This window comes from Rousettus aegyptiacus, unplaced genomic scaffold (assembly GCF_014176215.1).
Source record: "Rousettus aegyptiacus isolate mRouAeg1 unplaced genomic scaffold, mRouAeg1.p scaffold_m13_p_7, whole genome shotgun sequence".
Taxonomy (NCBI): Eukaryota; Metazoa; Chordata; class Mammalia; order Chiroptera; family Pteropodidae; genus Rousettus; species Rousettus aegyptiacus.
This window is the reverse complement of record NW_023416310.1, coordinates 39,005,286-39,021,973: the sequence shown is the minus strand read 5'-3', so window position 1 is coordinate 39,021,973 and position 16,688 is coordinate 39,005,286. Positions and strand designations below refer to the sequence as shown.

At 31.7% G+C, this 16,688-nt stretch overlaps 1 protein-coding gene across 3 annotated transcripts in view; it reads left to right on the top strand.

Annotated features, from left to right (window-relative positions):
- XPO1 (exportin 1) overlaps positions 1–15,070 on the top strand; it is a 34,904-nt gene extending 19,834 nt beyond the window's left edge. For all 3 annotated transcript variants that reach the window (XM_016129614.2, XM_016129615.2, XM_016129616.2), the window contains 21 exons: positions 1,358–1,419; positions 1,609–1,653; positions 2,655–2,836; positions 3,732–3,780; positions 3,857–3,976; positions 4,686–4,814; positions 5,472–5,630; positions 6,304–6,501; positions 6,985–7,123; positions 7,270–7,451; positions 7,531–7,687; positions 7,781–7,944; positions 8,166–8,300; positions 8,655–8,838; positions 9,156–9,262; positions 10,922–11,116; positions 11,696–11,864; positions 12,509–12,643; positions 12,726–12,885; positions 12,968–13,064; positions 14,026–15,070. In XM_016129614.2, the coding sequence (XP_015985100.1) occupies positions 1,358–1,419; positions 1,609–1,653; positions 2,655–2,836; positions 3,732–3,780; positions 3,857–3,976; positions 4,686–4,814; positions 5,472–5,630; positions 6,304–6,501; positions 6,985–7,123; positions 7,270–7,451; positions 7,531–7,687; positions 7,781–7,944; positions 8,166–8,300; positions 8,655–8,838; positions 9,156–9,262; positions 10,922–11,116; positions 11,696–11,864; positions 12,509–12,643; positions 12,726–12,885; positions 12,968–13,064; positions 14,026–14,172 (2,915 nt within the window). In that variant the 3' untranslated portion in view covers positions 14,173–15,070. The remainder of the gene's footprint in view (positions 1–1,357; positions 1,420–1,608; positions 1,654–2,654; positions 2,837–3,731; positions 3,781–3,856; positions 3,977–4,685; positions 4,815–5,471; positions 5,631–6,303; positions 6,502–6,984; positions 7,124–7,269; positions 7,452–7,530; positions 7,688–7,780; positions 7,945–8,165; positions 8,301–8,654; positions 8,839–9,155; positions 9,263–10,921; positions 11,117–11,695; positions 11,865–12,508; positions 12,644–12,725; positions 12,886–12,967; positions 13,065–14,025) is intronic.
- Positions 15,071–16,688: the final 1,618 nt, after the last annotated feature.

The following is a 16,688-nucleotide window of genomic DNA, read 5'->3' as shown; positions in this document are numbered from 1 at the left end:
GGAAATGAGATAGTTTTCACTAAATTATGTTTGTATGTAATAGTTAAGAAAATTTAAACTGACTATTGTCTTTACATTTCTTAAACCATGAATATTGATACAACTTAACATAATTTTTTTTTCATCGATTTCATTATATTTGGCTTTGTTCTGATAAATTTTTTCCACAATTAGGAAAATTTTTCTAATTAGTGGGGTTTTTTAAAAGGTTTTTATTTGGGGCATGAAAAGAAATGGCCAGTTTCACCGTATTAAATAAAAATTAATTTTTAGTAGCAATAAAGAAAGGGAAACCATAGGTAAAAGTGAATTTAATACTTAAAATTATGACGGTTACTATATTTTGGTAGTTTTACAATCAAATAAGTATTTTGCTGCCTTCAAGTTGGCTATATTTCTCGTTGGTTATTATAGGTAAATTTCTCAGCAGATCCCTTTTTGATGACAATTTGAGTCCAATGTTATGATTTGTTAGATGAGGCTTGGAACACAGTTTCACAAACTCTTTATCTGTATTTCCAAAGTTCAGATAACTCTGAAAATTGAGAATCTTCATAAATCATTTGACGACAAAGCCTAAAGTAAACATATGTGAGAATAGTCTGTGTAGTGGAAAATAATTTGTTCAATTAGGAATCCTGCTATAAACACTTTGGGTGTGTTAATGTAGGTATACCACGTTACTTTACAATTTCAGGCAGCCTGTGGTAGATCCTCTATAAATTCTGAATGATGCAAATTAAAATCAAAGGCATGAAGTCTTACTTGTTTAAAGACTAGGTTTTTGTACTATTAAGGGATCCTTAATTAAAAACATTACATACAAACTTTCTTAATTCTTTTTCCCCCCAAAGTAGTGGGGAACAAGTTAAAATTTCATTTCCAAGACTAGCTTAATGCTATTAAATTGGAAAAGCATAACAATATCTCGACCTTGATTTATAAATTTTTACATAAACCTAATCATAGTGTTTACAAAATTAAACATCATCAGGGTTTTTGCATTTTAACCCACAAAGAGTGCATGCATGATTATTTTTAAATAACATGTTAGTTTTGTGGTATTTTAAGTTAAAAGTCACAGATTTTGTATACTTGACTGGTGTAGCATTAAAGAATATCTTAGAATATAATAATTCATAATTGTTAAATCTATTTTGTAATGGTTAACAACAACAACAACAAAATAAAAATTTAAATGGGTAGTATATTAAAATGTGTTCCCAAAATATTAACATTGGTGATGGGATTGAAGTATATTATCTGACTCTACTCTGCCCTCTTCCTCCTCAGTTTTTTTTTTGTTCCTGGAGCTTTATTAGCATGCTATAAAAGTGTTGAATAATTTTTTTCATAGGAATAAAAAAATATGTTGTTGGCCTCATTATCAAGACGTCATCTGACCCAACTTGTGTAGAGGTAAGAGTTTTTTAAGAGAATGTAAAATCATTTAAACATTGAATTTTCAACTTAATACTGATACCAAACACATATCCACAATCATTTTCAATAAATCTGCAGTCATTCTCTTGGGAGATTGCTTGTGTTTATATTCTTATTATTCCTATTTTAGGCCCTCATTTAATCTAAACTTTTTTCTTTTCTTAGAAGGAAAAGGTGTATATTGGGAAATTGAATATGATTCTTGTTCAGGTAAGCTTTTACTTGATTAACTCTTTTCCTGAGATGAATTAAATGCTTCAGTTAGGCTAATTACTTGAACAAAATATTTGAACCTACTACTTTGAATTACTAGACTAACATCTTACAGAAGTAGTGATAGTAGCCTTTACAGTAACTCTAATATTTAATCTATTAAACCATTTGAAATTATTAATTTACTGTGGTAGGAAACATCAAATACTGTAAACCCATCACTTCTGTGCCTCCAAAATGGATTGGACTTGTTTAAAATTTTATTATTTGCTTGGTACTGTGTATATTTCCTGTTCATGTCATGTATGCCAGTTTTAATTCATAAACCATTGCCTTTCGAATCCAATGTTTTTTTTAATCAATCTCTATACTTAGTTGGTTTTTCAAACTTTATATAGTCTAACTTCAGAAATTTTGTATTTACCTATTTTTATATGTCAATAGATTAGACTGGCTTTTATACTAAGGACTTTTGGTTGATGAACCTATCTGAATGTGCTGTTACAGAATATCTTGTGAAATCCCTAGTTTACCAAGTATACAGTATAGACTTAAAAATCTAATGTAGTCATTAGGCTTTTGGTCAAAAATGACTGTATCCCGAAGTGTAATGCTTCTTTCTTCCAAGTTTATATGTCCAAACCCTACCATATTTCAAGAAAATGTCTTTCCCTGTCCATCTTTTTATGGTTAGAGTTAAATTTTTGCATTTCCTAGGATAATTTGCACATACCTATCTAGCAGATATTGATAAGCATATACATTAAAGCCAGATTAGGCCAGTCGGGATAATTGAGAGGAATCATGGGGGCATTTGAAGAAAAGGACTTTATCTGTTAATACTTTGTACCATTGTATTCTATAAGAGTGGCACATTTCTGTTTTTCTCAAGGGAGAAAATGGAAAGTGGTTGATATTCCTGCTTTTCAAATGATACAGTTTCTTTGAAGTTTATTTGCCATTGACAAAGTGAAATAAAATTAATGTGTCTTTTTTAGATACTGAAACAAGAATGGCCAAAACACTGGCCAACTTTTATCAGTGACATTGTTGGAGCAAGTAGGACCAGTGAAAGTCTTTGTCAGAATAATATGGTGATTCTTAAACTCCTGAGTGAAGAAGTATTCGATTTCTCTAGTGGACAGATAACTCAGGTGAAAGCTAAGCATTTAAAAGACAGGCAAGTAATTGTTTTGTTTTGGAATTTTAAGTAATTTCTCAAACTTTTTCATGGAATTTTGAGATAGATGATAAATTTTTGAGAAACTGATTATTGATACGTTAAATTACTTTTAATTGTTTCCGAGTATAAATTTAAGTAGTCCTATAGTGGGTCTAATATTCTGAGTCTGGAGGCTTGAAAAGTACATGTGATGTCAAAGATTAGATATTATACTTCTGTTGTCGCAGCGAAATAACATACATCTCATGTTAAAGGAATATAGGTTAAGAGTTCCTAGAAACAACTTTTTGGATCTATTTTATATGGTGACTACTAAAGTATAGGTTCCAAGGAAAATGACTTGTGTCCAATAGTCAGCTGAATTGTTGCTAGTCCTGCATCTTATCAGTTCCCTGTTTGTTAACCCTAGAAACATGCCAGACTTTATTTTTTCTACTTAGTAATAAAAACTTGTTGAAGTCACTGGGGTGTACAGTATGTATTACCCTTATGCCTTTATATGTAGTCAGACTAGCTTCAGAATTTACCATTTTTCCTGTGGTTTGGTGTATAAACAAGCACATTTTAGGATTTGAGATCTAACGCTATTTATTTTAGAGAGTTTTGAGTCATCTATGTTGATTATAAAGACTAGAGTGATTTATATTATTAGAATAACAGTGACAAAAATAGTAAACCTCTAATAGTTTCTGTATAGCAGTCTTTGTAGATGAGTTTTAAAAGAGTGATATTACGTGTAGTTTTTAAACTGTAGCTTTTGATGTTACTGCTATTTGTGTTTAGATAAACTCAAGTTTTTAATGACCAATTGCTGAAATTTTTAAGACTTGTTAATATGTAAGTAATGTTTATTTCTATTTTTCTAAACTGATCGCTTTTTTTTTTTTTTTAGCATGTGCAATGAATTCTCACAAATCTTTCAGCTATGTCAGTTTGTGATGGTAAGTGTTTTTAATTTCATTTATTAAAATAAAAATTATAAGAAGATAATTATTTATAGATTTGTTTTTGTTGTAGGAAAATTCCCAAAATGCTCCACTTGTACATGCAACTTTGGAAACATTGCTCAGATTTCTTAACTGGATTCCACTGGGATATATTTTTGAGACTAAGTTAATCAGCACATTAATTTATAAGGTATAGTGAATACATTTCAGTTTTCTATCACTGAGTAGTTGCATATACTCTCAATTGGTAATGCCCTTTCATATAGAAAAATCATTTGACATTTATAGCCACAAACAACCTTGTTTCTGAGATGATGGACCTTCTCAGAAGAACTTTTCCAGTTTCAGGCAGTAGTTCAAAACAGTGTCAAAATCTTATTATCCACTTATATCATGTAATTTCACAAATTCCATGTGAATAAATAACTGTTAATGGATTTGATTTGATTTCAATATTTTGTCACGATGAAGTAAATAAAAGAATGTTTCTACAAAATGGAATATGTGGGGGTTTTTTTCCTGATAATTAAAAAGCAGTAGCATGTAACACCTATATAAGGTCTAATAATTATTTATGCAGAGATAACCAGCTATCAAGTTGGTTGTATTATTTTTCCAGATGTTCTCTTGGCTGTTAAAATAAATAAATTTTGTGCTTAATTGTGACTCTCTAAAAGCAGACAATTATAATTTACATTTGGGGCTTTGTAGTTCAGGGCTTGATAAAAGAATATTGTATTTTAACATGAATTTATAATATTGGAGCCATTTTATTGACAGATAATTTATAACATTTTTTTCTCTTTCTGATATTAAACTTTATTTTTAATACTAATTTTAAGTAAAGTGTCTCAGGTCGTTTAATTTTATGCTTCATTTTTTTTTTCCAATTAAAATAGTTCTTGAATGTTCCAATGTTTCGAAATGTCTCTCTGAAGTGCCTCACTGAGATTGCTGGTGTGAGTGTAAGCCAGTATGAAGAACAATTTGTAACATTATTCACACTGACAATGATGCAACTAAAACAGGTAATAAATATGTTTAAGAACTGTCTTTTAGTGTCTTAGAAAAAGTTGGGTTGGAGTTGAACCATTTCAGCACAGCTTACCATAATAGACCAGTTGTAATGTGATTGTGTGTTTATTATATAAAATAAAGAGTAAACTAGTAATTTTTATGAATATTTTTTTTTAATCTCAATGTAAAATATGGTAATTCATTTCTACAGAATTTAGAAGCTTAGAAATCTGGGATTTAATATCAGTCAGCTCTGCTTCTGATCTTATGTCTCTGAAATGAAACATTGTCCAGTCCTATTTTGATTAGGTATATATAAAATTACCTAGACGGTTAATCGTAATGCTACACATTGTATATATAATCTGAATTAAATAGTTTTACTTTTTTAATAATACCAAGGAGGGAAACATTTGATACAGGGGAAAATTCAAAGGATAGTCTTTGAGGAAATCTTAATACTTTCAACATTAAAGTGGAAAAGAAACATCAAAAGCCCTAGGACACAAAAATACAAAAGCAGGTATAACAGGAATTCTAATAAAGAAGAAGCTGTTTAACTTTTTTTTTAAATATTAGTAAAATGGTAGTGGAATCTAGTGCTAGTTATAGTGTTCTTTGTTATTGTTTTTAAAATGCAGACTAACGGTCCAAATTTAAACTTTCAGATGCTTCCTTTAAATACCAATATTCGACTTGCATATTCAAATGGAAAAGATGATGAACAGAACTTTATTCAAAATCTCAGTTTGTTTCTCTGCACTTTTCTTAAGGAACATGGTCAGCTTATAGAAAAAAGACTAAATCTCAGGGAAACACTCATGGAGGTAGGCTTTGTGGAGCTTTTGGCTTTTGAAATTCTCTACATAATAAGTGTCTTTGCTCTAAAATGTATTATAACAACATTATTTAAAAATTGAGCTGTATAAGCAACGTAACAAAACCATCTGTTATCAGCCGTCATCTATCTGTTCTAAAATATTTTCATCACCCACAAGTGATGATATACAGTCACTTCCTCGTTCTTCTTCCCCCTCTCCCCGTCCTCATCCCTCTGTCTCTGAAATTACCTATTCTGAGCCATTCATGTAAATAGAATCATAATATCTGGTCTTTCGTAATTGGCTTCTTTCACTTACCATGTTTTTAAGGTTCATCTGTATTACAACATATACCAGTACTTCATCCTTTATTATGGCTGAATGATATTTCATTGTAAGCATATTTTTATTTTGTGTGTTCATCATTTGATGGACATTTCGATCATTTCTACCTTTCATTGTTGGTACCAACGATTACATAAGGCTTTTGAAGTGTTCTAGGACATGTCAGAAGAAAGCAGAATTTACTTCTAGAGAATTTCTACAGTCTTTTATGAATAGTAAAACCTCAGAGTTGTGCAAAATACAACATGGATTTTTATTTCTAATGTAATGAGTGGAAAGCAGTTTGGTTAATAATATCTAAGGATTATCTTAATAGTTATGCTTTTCATTGTAGGCCCTTCATTATATGTTGTTGGTATCAGAAGTAGAGGAAACAGAAATCTTTAAGATTTGTCTTGAGTACTGGAATCATTTGGCAGCTGAACTCTACAGAGAGAGTCCATTCTCTACATCTGCCTCTCCATTACTATCTGGAAGTCAACATTTTGATGTTCCTCCCAGGAGACAACTGTATTTGCCCGTTTTATCCAAGGTAACAGTAAAGTGGGTGGTTGAGTGCTTTTCCTGTTACTGTAATTTTTGAGGACTTAAATGCAAGTACTAGCTTTTATTTTTGGCTAATCTTTCCAAATAAATGTGCTGCAAAAAGAATCGAACAACTTCTTAATGCATGTTGAAAACCAGGACATGAAAGAGACCATATACAAGCTGTGGTTCTTAAAAGCATGGTCCTTTTAAAAGCAGCAACAGTACCACCTATGAGTCTGTTAGAAAAAGAGGCCACCCCATGTCAATCAGTCTCTGGAGAGGACATTGGAAATTTAACAGTTGGTTTTTATTCGTGATAAAGTTTCAGAACCACTGGTTATAGAATGACATTTTAATAATGTTTATTCTTTTATATGGGAATAGTTTTGTTATGTTGGTGTGAAGTGTGTATATTTTAATTTTTTATTGCTATGTTTGATGTGGCTTATTTCAGAGCTCTAACAGATTTTTCTTTATTGTTGAATAGGTCCGTTTATTGATGGTTAGTCGTATGGCTAAACCAGAGGAAGTATTGGTTGTAGAAAATGATCAGGGAGAAGTTGTAAGAGAATTCATGAAGGATACAGATTCCATAAATTTGTATAAGAATATGAGAGAAACATTAGGTAAGTTAATAAATACTATAATTTTTTTTATAATTTCTGTTCTGGGGTCAAAATATTTTAGGAAATGTGGTATGCTTAGTTTCTGAATCTGTTAATAGCTAAGTTTTGCATTTGAAATATCTGGAACTTTTTTCCTTCTTTTGTAGTTTATCTTACTCATCTGGATTATGTAGATACAGAAAGAATAATGACTGAGAAGCTTCACAATCAAGTGAATGGTACAGAGTGGTCATGGAAAAATTTAAATACATTGTGTTGGGCAATTGGCTCCATTAGTGGAGCAATGCATGAAGAGGATGAAAAACGATTTCTCGTTACTGTTATAAAGGTATCCAAGTGATTTGTATGAACTGGAGCCGTTATATAAGTTTTATTACAAATTACTGAAATTTGTCTTTTTTTCATAGGATCTATTAGGATTATGTGAACAGAAAAGAGGCAAAGATAATAAAGCTATTATTGCATCAAATATCATGTACATAGTAGGTCAATATCCAAGATTTTTAAGAGCTCACTGGAAATTTTTGAAGACTGTGGTTAACAAGCTGTTTGAATTCATGCATGGTAAATCTTCTCTATTTTATATATTTAGATATTTTTGTTAAACAAAAACAATTTTTCTTCAAACATTTTCGATAAATGTTTTTGTTTTGTTAGAGACCCATGATGGAGTCCAGGACATGGCTTGTGATACTTTCATTAAAATAGCCCAGAAATGCCGCAGGCATTTTGTTCAGGTTCAGGTTGGAGAAGTAATGCCATTTATTGATGAGATTTTGAACAACATTAACACTATAATTTGTGATCTTCAGCCTCAACAGGTATGGGAGCACTTAGCATATTTTTCTTAGAAAGTAGCTACTGTTTTAATCAGAATTCATTAATGGGTATTGAAAGAACGCTGCTACTGGATTCAGTTCAAGTATCTCTGTGGTGCTGTTTTCTTATCTGACACTTAAAATTTGTTTAAGTTACAGATGTGAATTGTTTGTGTGGCATTCCTTATTATTCATAAAAGTAAAATGTCTTCCTTTTAACATAGGTCCATACATTTTATGAAGCTGTGGGGTACATGATTGGTGCACAAACAGACCAAACAGTACAAGAACATTTGATAGAAAAATATATGCTACTCCCTAATCAGGTTTGGGATAGCATAATCCAGCAGGCAACCAAAGTAAGTTATAGTACTTTTTGTAAAAGTTCTAGTAGATTTTAAGAATTGTGTTATTTACCAAAAAAAACCCTGAATTCAGTACCTCTGACATATTTGCCTGATTTATAAGGATTTTTATCTGTGCTTTTGCACATTAAAAAATACATGGTAAATTTTTATTCTATTTTGATGTTAAATTGTCACTTTCGCTCTATTTTTAGTTATAGGCATAAGTAATGAAGACTTATTTTGTGTGTACTGTTTGGAATTATAAATGTGATTATGAATTAGGAATAAGGTGGGTAGTGTTTTTTGCTTTAGCGATTAGAAGGATAATTCATAAGATAATTGAATTTCTTTTTTTGTCCTTCACAGAATGTGGATATACTTAAAGATCCTGAAACAGTCAAGCAGCTTGGTAGCATATTAAAAACAAATGTGAGAGCTTGCAAAGCTGTCGGACACCCCTTTGTAATTCAACTTGGGAGAATTTATTTAGATATGCTTAATGTATACAAGTGCCTCAGTGAAAATATTTCTGCAGCTATCCAAGCTAATGGTAAGTGATTTTGAATTCTATTGGAATGTTGTATATCAGTTCTACATTCCTTAGGGTAGGCATTCAGTATTGCTCACAGATTGAAATCAACTCCCCTCTCGTGTTCCAGATGACCCTAGACAATTTTTAAAACTAATTGTATGCCCCTTTCCTTATAAAATTAGTCTTAGTTTATTTTCCCAATAAATTCGTCTTTAGGATTTTAAAAAATGTTTTTAGGTTTTTTAATGGTAAATAAAATAATATCTGAAACACATGTAATTACCAATGTAGAATTTTAATTGTCAAGTTGGATTCCACTTAATTATATTTTTTAGGTGAGATGGTTACAAAGCAGCCGTTGATTAGAAGTATGCGAACAGTGAAAAGGGAAACTTTAAAGTTAATATCTGGTTGGGTGAGCCGGTCCAATGATCCACAGATGGTAAGTGAGATGTACTTTTTGTTTAAGTCGAAGCTGCATTCTCTGTAATATGCTTTATTTCTGTGTGCACTTGGCTAATTTAAAGGTAATTTAGATGTCTTATGTTTGGGTTTATTTTATAGCATTGTATTTATCGGAGTCCTGTATGAGTACTTTAAAATGTGGGTATAAACCATCTTCTAAAGAAATTGCTGTTAATCAAAGGTAGTGATGATATGTAACAAGATAACTGAGAAGATGTCTTTTTATTTTTATGGCTAAAAAAGAGTTGAGATGAATATTTTGTGTTCATGATTTTCAGAGCAGTTTACAAAGCTGACATTAGTTTGCCTCTTCAGTGAAAGTAAGTGCTTTCTCACTTGAAGATTTGAAAAGTCTTTTACTTTCTTATTCCTCTTAGATCATTTCCAGAAAGGAAATGGTTTTCAGAAACTAAACCAGCTCCGTATGCCTCAACTTGGAAAAATATGAATTATTATTACACTTTTCATGCTCTTGGTCCTTGGAACACTACAAAAAGTTCTATCCTGTTAACACTGATCTGTAGTTAACAAGTGTGCTACTGGATGATTTTGAAATTTCAATAGTTCTTATTGTAAAGGAAATGTTTTTCAGGAAGTTTATTCAGAAAACGATAATGGAATTCTCAAGATACCGATTTAAATATTGAAAGGTTTGAACATGTATAGTATGAGGTCAGAACCGTATTAAATTTAGAAGTAAAAGGGATAAATTGAAGGAATTGTGAAGTTCATAATTGGCAATAGCTTGGTCAAATCAGGAGCATCAGTGGTGATGATAACAGACAATATCATATTTTATAGTTAAGGTTTATGTCGAGGTTTGGGGCAGTGTATTCAAAAATATTCAATAATGCATCTGATTGAGTTTGTTAGGAAAGAACTATTTCAGTCAGTGTTAAGAGTAGAAATGAGAACCAGTTCTAGTTGGAGACACCAAATGAGTAATTGGGACAATAATTCTGTGCTTTATCCTTCAACTCTTATTAGACCTTTTTTGTATAGTAGGACACTATTAACACTAGTAATCTATATTTGATGTATTTATTGTACACGACTTAATAGAATCTTTTAAAAGCATAGACATTATACCTTAATATGACTGTATTGAGAGTTTGGAAACCCATAGTTTCTTTGGTGCAATTTGGTTTCTTTTAAGAGAGTTAGTGATGGTTATTACTTCTGTTTATTAAAATAAATTGTGAGTGGGTGTCTGCTTTTGGTTAGATTTGAGTACCCTTGGTTTTTATAGCTATTCATTGAAGAAACTGATAAAATCTTGGTTAGGAAGACTTTTCCTTTTAGGTTACTCATCCCATATATACAATATCCCTAGAATCCTGATCTTGGAACAGTAACTTGTAGCAATCACTTGGTTCGGGGCCTCAGTTTCCTTAATAATTATGAATTTGAAGTACACTATTTATTTGGTCTTTACCAGCCTTACTGTTGATTTCTTGTTTTTTTTTTCTGGTAAAATGTTTTAGTTTACAAAAATCTAGTCTCAATGCATAGAATTTTCCAGTTTTCAGCTGACAATCAACCTAAATCTTAGACAGCAGTAACCTACAGACCAGGTGCCTATTGAAGCTTAAACGTTTTTTCTTTTCTTTTTTTTTTTTTTTTTTCTTTTTAACAGGTAGCCGAAAATTTTGTTCCTCCTCTGTTGGATGCAGTTCTCATTGATTATCAGAGAAATGTCCCAGCTGCTAGAGAACCAGAAGTGCTTAGTACTATGGCTATTATTGTCAACAAGTTGGGAGGACATATAACAGCTGAAATACCTCAAATATTTGATGCTGTTTTTGAATGCACATTGAATATGATAAATAAGGCATGTGCTTTTCATTTCAATTATAAAATGGAAATTCTGCAGGATGTCCTTAGAACACTTGAAAGGATAAATGGTATCTGTGAGTGTAGCTTAATTTTTAGGTTCTGGAGTTAAATGCTTTGAACATCTAGATTAGGGAAATATTTTTTTTTTTAATTTAATACAAAAATACTTAAATAGAGAAGTACATTAACCAAGATAGAAATGCCAGTGTAAGTATATAAATTCACGCAGTAGCTAACAATTTTTAATCTGTGTTATGATTTGTCACTGAAGTAGTGGTAATAATGTCAGTTACCAGAAAATGTGGTGTTCTTTTTGAGCATTTTTGTGAATGAGTTCATTTGTAATGTAACCTTGTGTTTCCCTCATTTTGGTAATTCATTTATTAAAGTGGTTATTCCATCTTCCATGAGAGGCGAATTACATTGTCTTTGGGTTTGCCTTTTAATAGTCTACATCTAGTGAGTGCCACTAACAACTGCAAACATTTATAGTGAATTGGGGCTTGCTTTTTCTCTCATTTAAACTATTATTTATGCACTTAAACTTTATTTTGTTCCCACCATTTATTTTTAGGACTTTGAAGAATATCCTGAACACAGAACGAACTTTTTCTTACTACTTCAGGCTGTCAATTCTCACTGTTTCCCAGCATTTCTGGCCATTCCACCTGCACAGTTTAAACTTGTTTTGGACTCTATTATTTGGGCTTTCAAACATACTATGAGGAATGTTGCAGATACAGGTAAATGCATAGAAATAATATTCTTTTATTTTGTTACTAATCCACAAACTGTATAGACACAAATAATTGTATAATTGTTAGGTCAATAACATTTGTCATACTTTTATTTTGAATGCACCAATTGCATATATATAAGTCCAAAGTCCAAAAAACAGTTTTATCATCTGTTTTAGACATAGTTCATAGGCAGGATTGAGTTATAGGGAGATAGGATTAAAATTCAAGATAAGGAGAACATCACATCCATATTTTCACCAGTATATTCTCCATATGCTTTTCCTCTATGGCACTAGGGGTCCACTGAGGATAAAACTAAACATTTCTAGCAGGAGGATTTTTGATTTGTTGTGTTTTTAAATAGTAATTGGTTTATGTAATAGAAATGTCTACTTAGTTGTGCTATTTTGAGAGTGAAGGTTGAGAGAATAAACCCGTCTTTGAAACAGTGGCAATGTGGTAAGGGTTATCATTTATATTATAGTCTGTAAGCGGGCATTGATTCTAGTGAAACTCCATTGCCGATTCAGGATAATTTAGGCAAATAGCAAAACGGGGAGAATGGGCTTTGAATTAGTAGTTGAATAGCTGAAATACTATCATGAATGTTATCAGTCTGTAATTTGTTCATGTTCTGTGTATTTTAGGCTTACAGATACTTTTTACACTCTTACAAAATGTTGCACAAGAAGAAGCTGCAGCTCAGAGCTTTTATCAAACTTATTTTTGTGATATTCTTCAGCATATCTTCTCTGTTGTGACAGACACCTCACACACTGCTGGTAAGAATTTAAATCCATAAAAATGTTAAGTGTTCCAGTTGTTATTACATCTTAGAGTTAATAATGTTATTTTTATCAACAGGTTTAACAATGCATGCATCAATACTTGCATATATGTTTAATTTGGTCGAAGAAGGAAAAATAAGTACACCGTTAAATCCTGGGAATCCAGTTAACAACCAAATGTTTATTCAGGAATATGTGGCTAATCTTCTTAAGTCTGCATTCCCTCATCTACAAGAGTAAATATGTATACCTTTTAATAAATGTAAATTTTTCTGGTTAAAAATAGATGGTGATTAATTATTATGTTTTGATTTACAGCGCTCAAGTAAAGCTCTTTGTGACAGGGCTTTTCAGCTTAAATCAGGATATTCCCGCTTTCAAGGAACACCTTCGGGATTTCCTAGTACAAATAAAGGTATGTATTTTGTAGTTGTAAAAATATTGACTATATATGATTTAAGTGTCAGATCATGGAATTGTATTTTTAAATCACTGGGTTTTAAAAATAATGTACAATCTTACTAGTGGACTGGTTACAAAATTAAAGATTAAATCAAGGTCAGAAAGAGGATAGGTTTGAAATATTTTTGTCAGCTTTGTTATTAATATAATTCATTTTATATAATTTAAATGCCTCTTGAAGTATTGGGATTGACTCCCATGGGTATTGTTTAAGGAGCGTGCAGTAAGAGAGAAGGAAACACATAGGTAGCTCCCTTTCGAGATTTATACCTATTTTGTTAGTAAGGAATTCATTTTAGGGACAAGCATGACAATTAGCAAATATCAGCATATTTCTTCTGCTGTTATACAGTGCTCCATCAAACTGGGAAAGAGGGATTTTTCTTGTTATCTCATTTTTTAAAAATTCAAACGTATCATAAAACTTATAAGTGGTAATGGATTATCTCATTCATGACTATTTAAGAATTGGTCACATAAGACATTCAGGGTTTTTTTCTCCAAAATACAAGTAGTTTTATAAATATATTAGCTAAGTGTAAAAACTGAATTCAAAGTAAAGGGAGAAGGCAAATTACTTGAAATATAGCTATGATAATATAGCTAACTTGATCATAAGTCTTGGGAGAAACAGCTTTCTTGATATCTTTGCTTACCTAGTGGATTATATAGAATATCATACTATGCCTCTTTTGTAACAGCTCCTCCCACCCACACACATACGCCATTGGTTTTTAATTCAGCCACATAGAATTGTATCGATGTATGATAATTTAAATCCAACCAATTATAGAAAAATTATATCCCTTGTGTAAACAGAAATTTGCTTATCTGTACGTTTTCCCCCGAAAGGCTAGTCATTTTTTCAAAATCAAAAACGTAGTATGTTGACCTGTCATCTGTCTGTTTCACAGGAGTTTGCAGGTGAAGATACGTCTGATCTGTTTTTGGAAGAAAGAGAAACAGCCCTTCGACAGGCTCAGGAAGAAAAACATAAACTTCAAATGTCTGTCCCTGGCATCCTTAATCCACATGAAATTCCAGAAGAAATGTGTGATTAAAATCAAAAGTCATGCTGGGTTTTTTTTTTCCCTCTGCAACTCTTCTTAGCAGAAGAAAACAGCATCTGGATATTTGTCGACCAAAATGATGCCAATTTGTAAATTAAAATGTCACCTAGTGGCCCTTTTTTCTTATGTGTTTTTTGTATAAGAAATTTTCTGTGAAATACCTTCCAACTGTTTAAGCTTTTGTTTTGGTCATCTTTATTTAGTTTGCATGAAGTTGAAAATTAAGGCATTTTTTAAAATTCTACTTCATGCCCATTTTGTGGCTGGGATTGGGGAAGGAGGCGAATTCGATTTGAACATATACTTGTAAATTCTAATGCAAAATTATACAATTTTTCCTGTAACCATTACCAATTTTTAATTAGGGAGCATTTTCTTTCTAGCCTGCATTTCAGTCTAGAAGAAAAGATAATGAGTAAAACAAATTGCATTGTTAAAAGGATTATAGTGCTGCATTGTCTGAAGTTAGCACCTCTTGGACTGAATCGTTTGTCTAGACTACATGTATTACAAGTCTGTATGGCAAGTTTGCAGCAAGATCATGTGCATATCATCCCATTGTAAAGCAACTTCAAAAAATATGGGAACAGTTAGTTATTTTTACACAGTTCTTTTTGTTTTTGTGTGTGTGTGCTGTCGCTTGTCGACAACAGCTTTTTGTTTTCCTCAATGAGGAGTGTTGCTCATTTGTGAGCCTTCATTAACTCAAAGTGAAATGGTTAAGAATATTTATCCTGTTAGAGTAGGCTGCATCTTTTTAACAACTCATTAAAAAACAAACAAAACAAAACTGGCTTTTGAGATGACTTATACTAATTTACATTGTTTACCAAGCTGTAGTGCTTTAAATACACTACTTAAAAGGCAAAATAAACTTGGTTTACATTTATTTTCCCTTTATTGGCTCAAAATTATTCCTATATTAATGAAAATGGTTATTTGTGTGAAGTAACATTTTAAGATGATGTTTGACGCTTGTTGACTTAAAAATAATATTTATGAAGTTATTGGGAGTAAAGGCAGTTTACATAAAACAGAATATTTAGATACTTTCTGTTCTTGTTTAACACAATTTACCTTTATTTAAGTGATTAAAGAGTATCTTGTCTTCTCTGTTTAGGAACCTAACTGTTACAAAGATGAGTCTTAGAACCCAGGTGCAAGAAGCTATTGCAGATACTATGTTATTGTAAACTGTAACCCTTAGGAGTTATTTTAATAAAAATCAGAGCAAGAGGGAAAGTGTGTATAGAGGGCCTATAAAACGTGAAAAGGGTTTAAAACTAAGGCAATAGAAAAAGGAAACCAGTTTGGGTGAACCTATTATATAGAGGATAAACTAACGTGCTGTCAACTAGATTAAAGCCTAAGCATTTGAAGTACCTTGAGTCATGGAGAATAAACAATTTTGTATAATGGCTAGAGTATTGGGTATTGGAAGACTTTGTTTAAGCTTTACCTTTCAAATCTTTAATTCAGTCTTAGTTAATGTTTGCCTAAAAATATGTTTTAGGTGGTTTTCTTAGCTAAGAGTTTATATCCAGATCATGTACTCTAACTATATAAAGTCCTTATTGTTAGTTTATAATGTCACCATACAACAATGGTCATGTATAATTTTCTTATTTTCCTACAGCCACACTGGACTCTTGATATGTTCTGGATGTTGCAAGAAACCAAGCTTTAGCTTGGGAACCAAGATAGTCTACTTTGAATTAGAAATGATTGGCAACTGGGGATTCAACCACTGCCAAAAGTAAATTTATATCTTTAAGTTAATAAGAGTAATTATAGCTGTAAGCAAAAAAGAATCATTTGTTTAAAATGTATAAGCTTGATTCATTCAAGGAATATTTATAACTTGAACCAGAAACATCAGTTTTAAGTTTTTTATATTTAAAACAGATTTCATCAGCAGTATATTCTAGTCCGTAGTTCAATCCTTTGCAAGAAGATTATTTTGTGGGAGTGTTGAACAAAAAGATTTCACTAAAACTACAGAAAACAGTAGTGTTAGCAACAATCTAGGATAGACAGTTTCTCGTTTAATTGAAAATTAATATGAGTCAGCAACAAGGTTAGTTGACAGCAAAGCACACTGATAACTGGCCATTTCAACTTTTTGGCATAGTAGTATTTAACTCTTAGAATAGGATATGTTGCAATTGTTAGTATGAGGGAGAACTGAAATTGTCTAAACAGTGAGTATGAATCCTGATATAGGCACTTTAATTAGATGGGGAATCTTGGGCTAGTCATTCGAATTTACTTGAAAACTAGGATCACAAAACTAAGTCCTGGATGGTTCTGAGGATTTAAATAAATCTTTGCCAAGATGCCAGACACCTTATCTCACCAAATTGGATGCTCTCCCCACCACCCCACCCTGCTCCATATTTTAGTTTCTTTGGAGTTGGGGTATATCTTAAACCCATGGCTTCTTAAAATTTCTGGTGGCCAGACTATCGCTGACATGTGTTCTTGCTTGCCCACATGTGAACTCAATT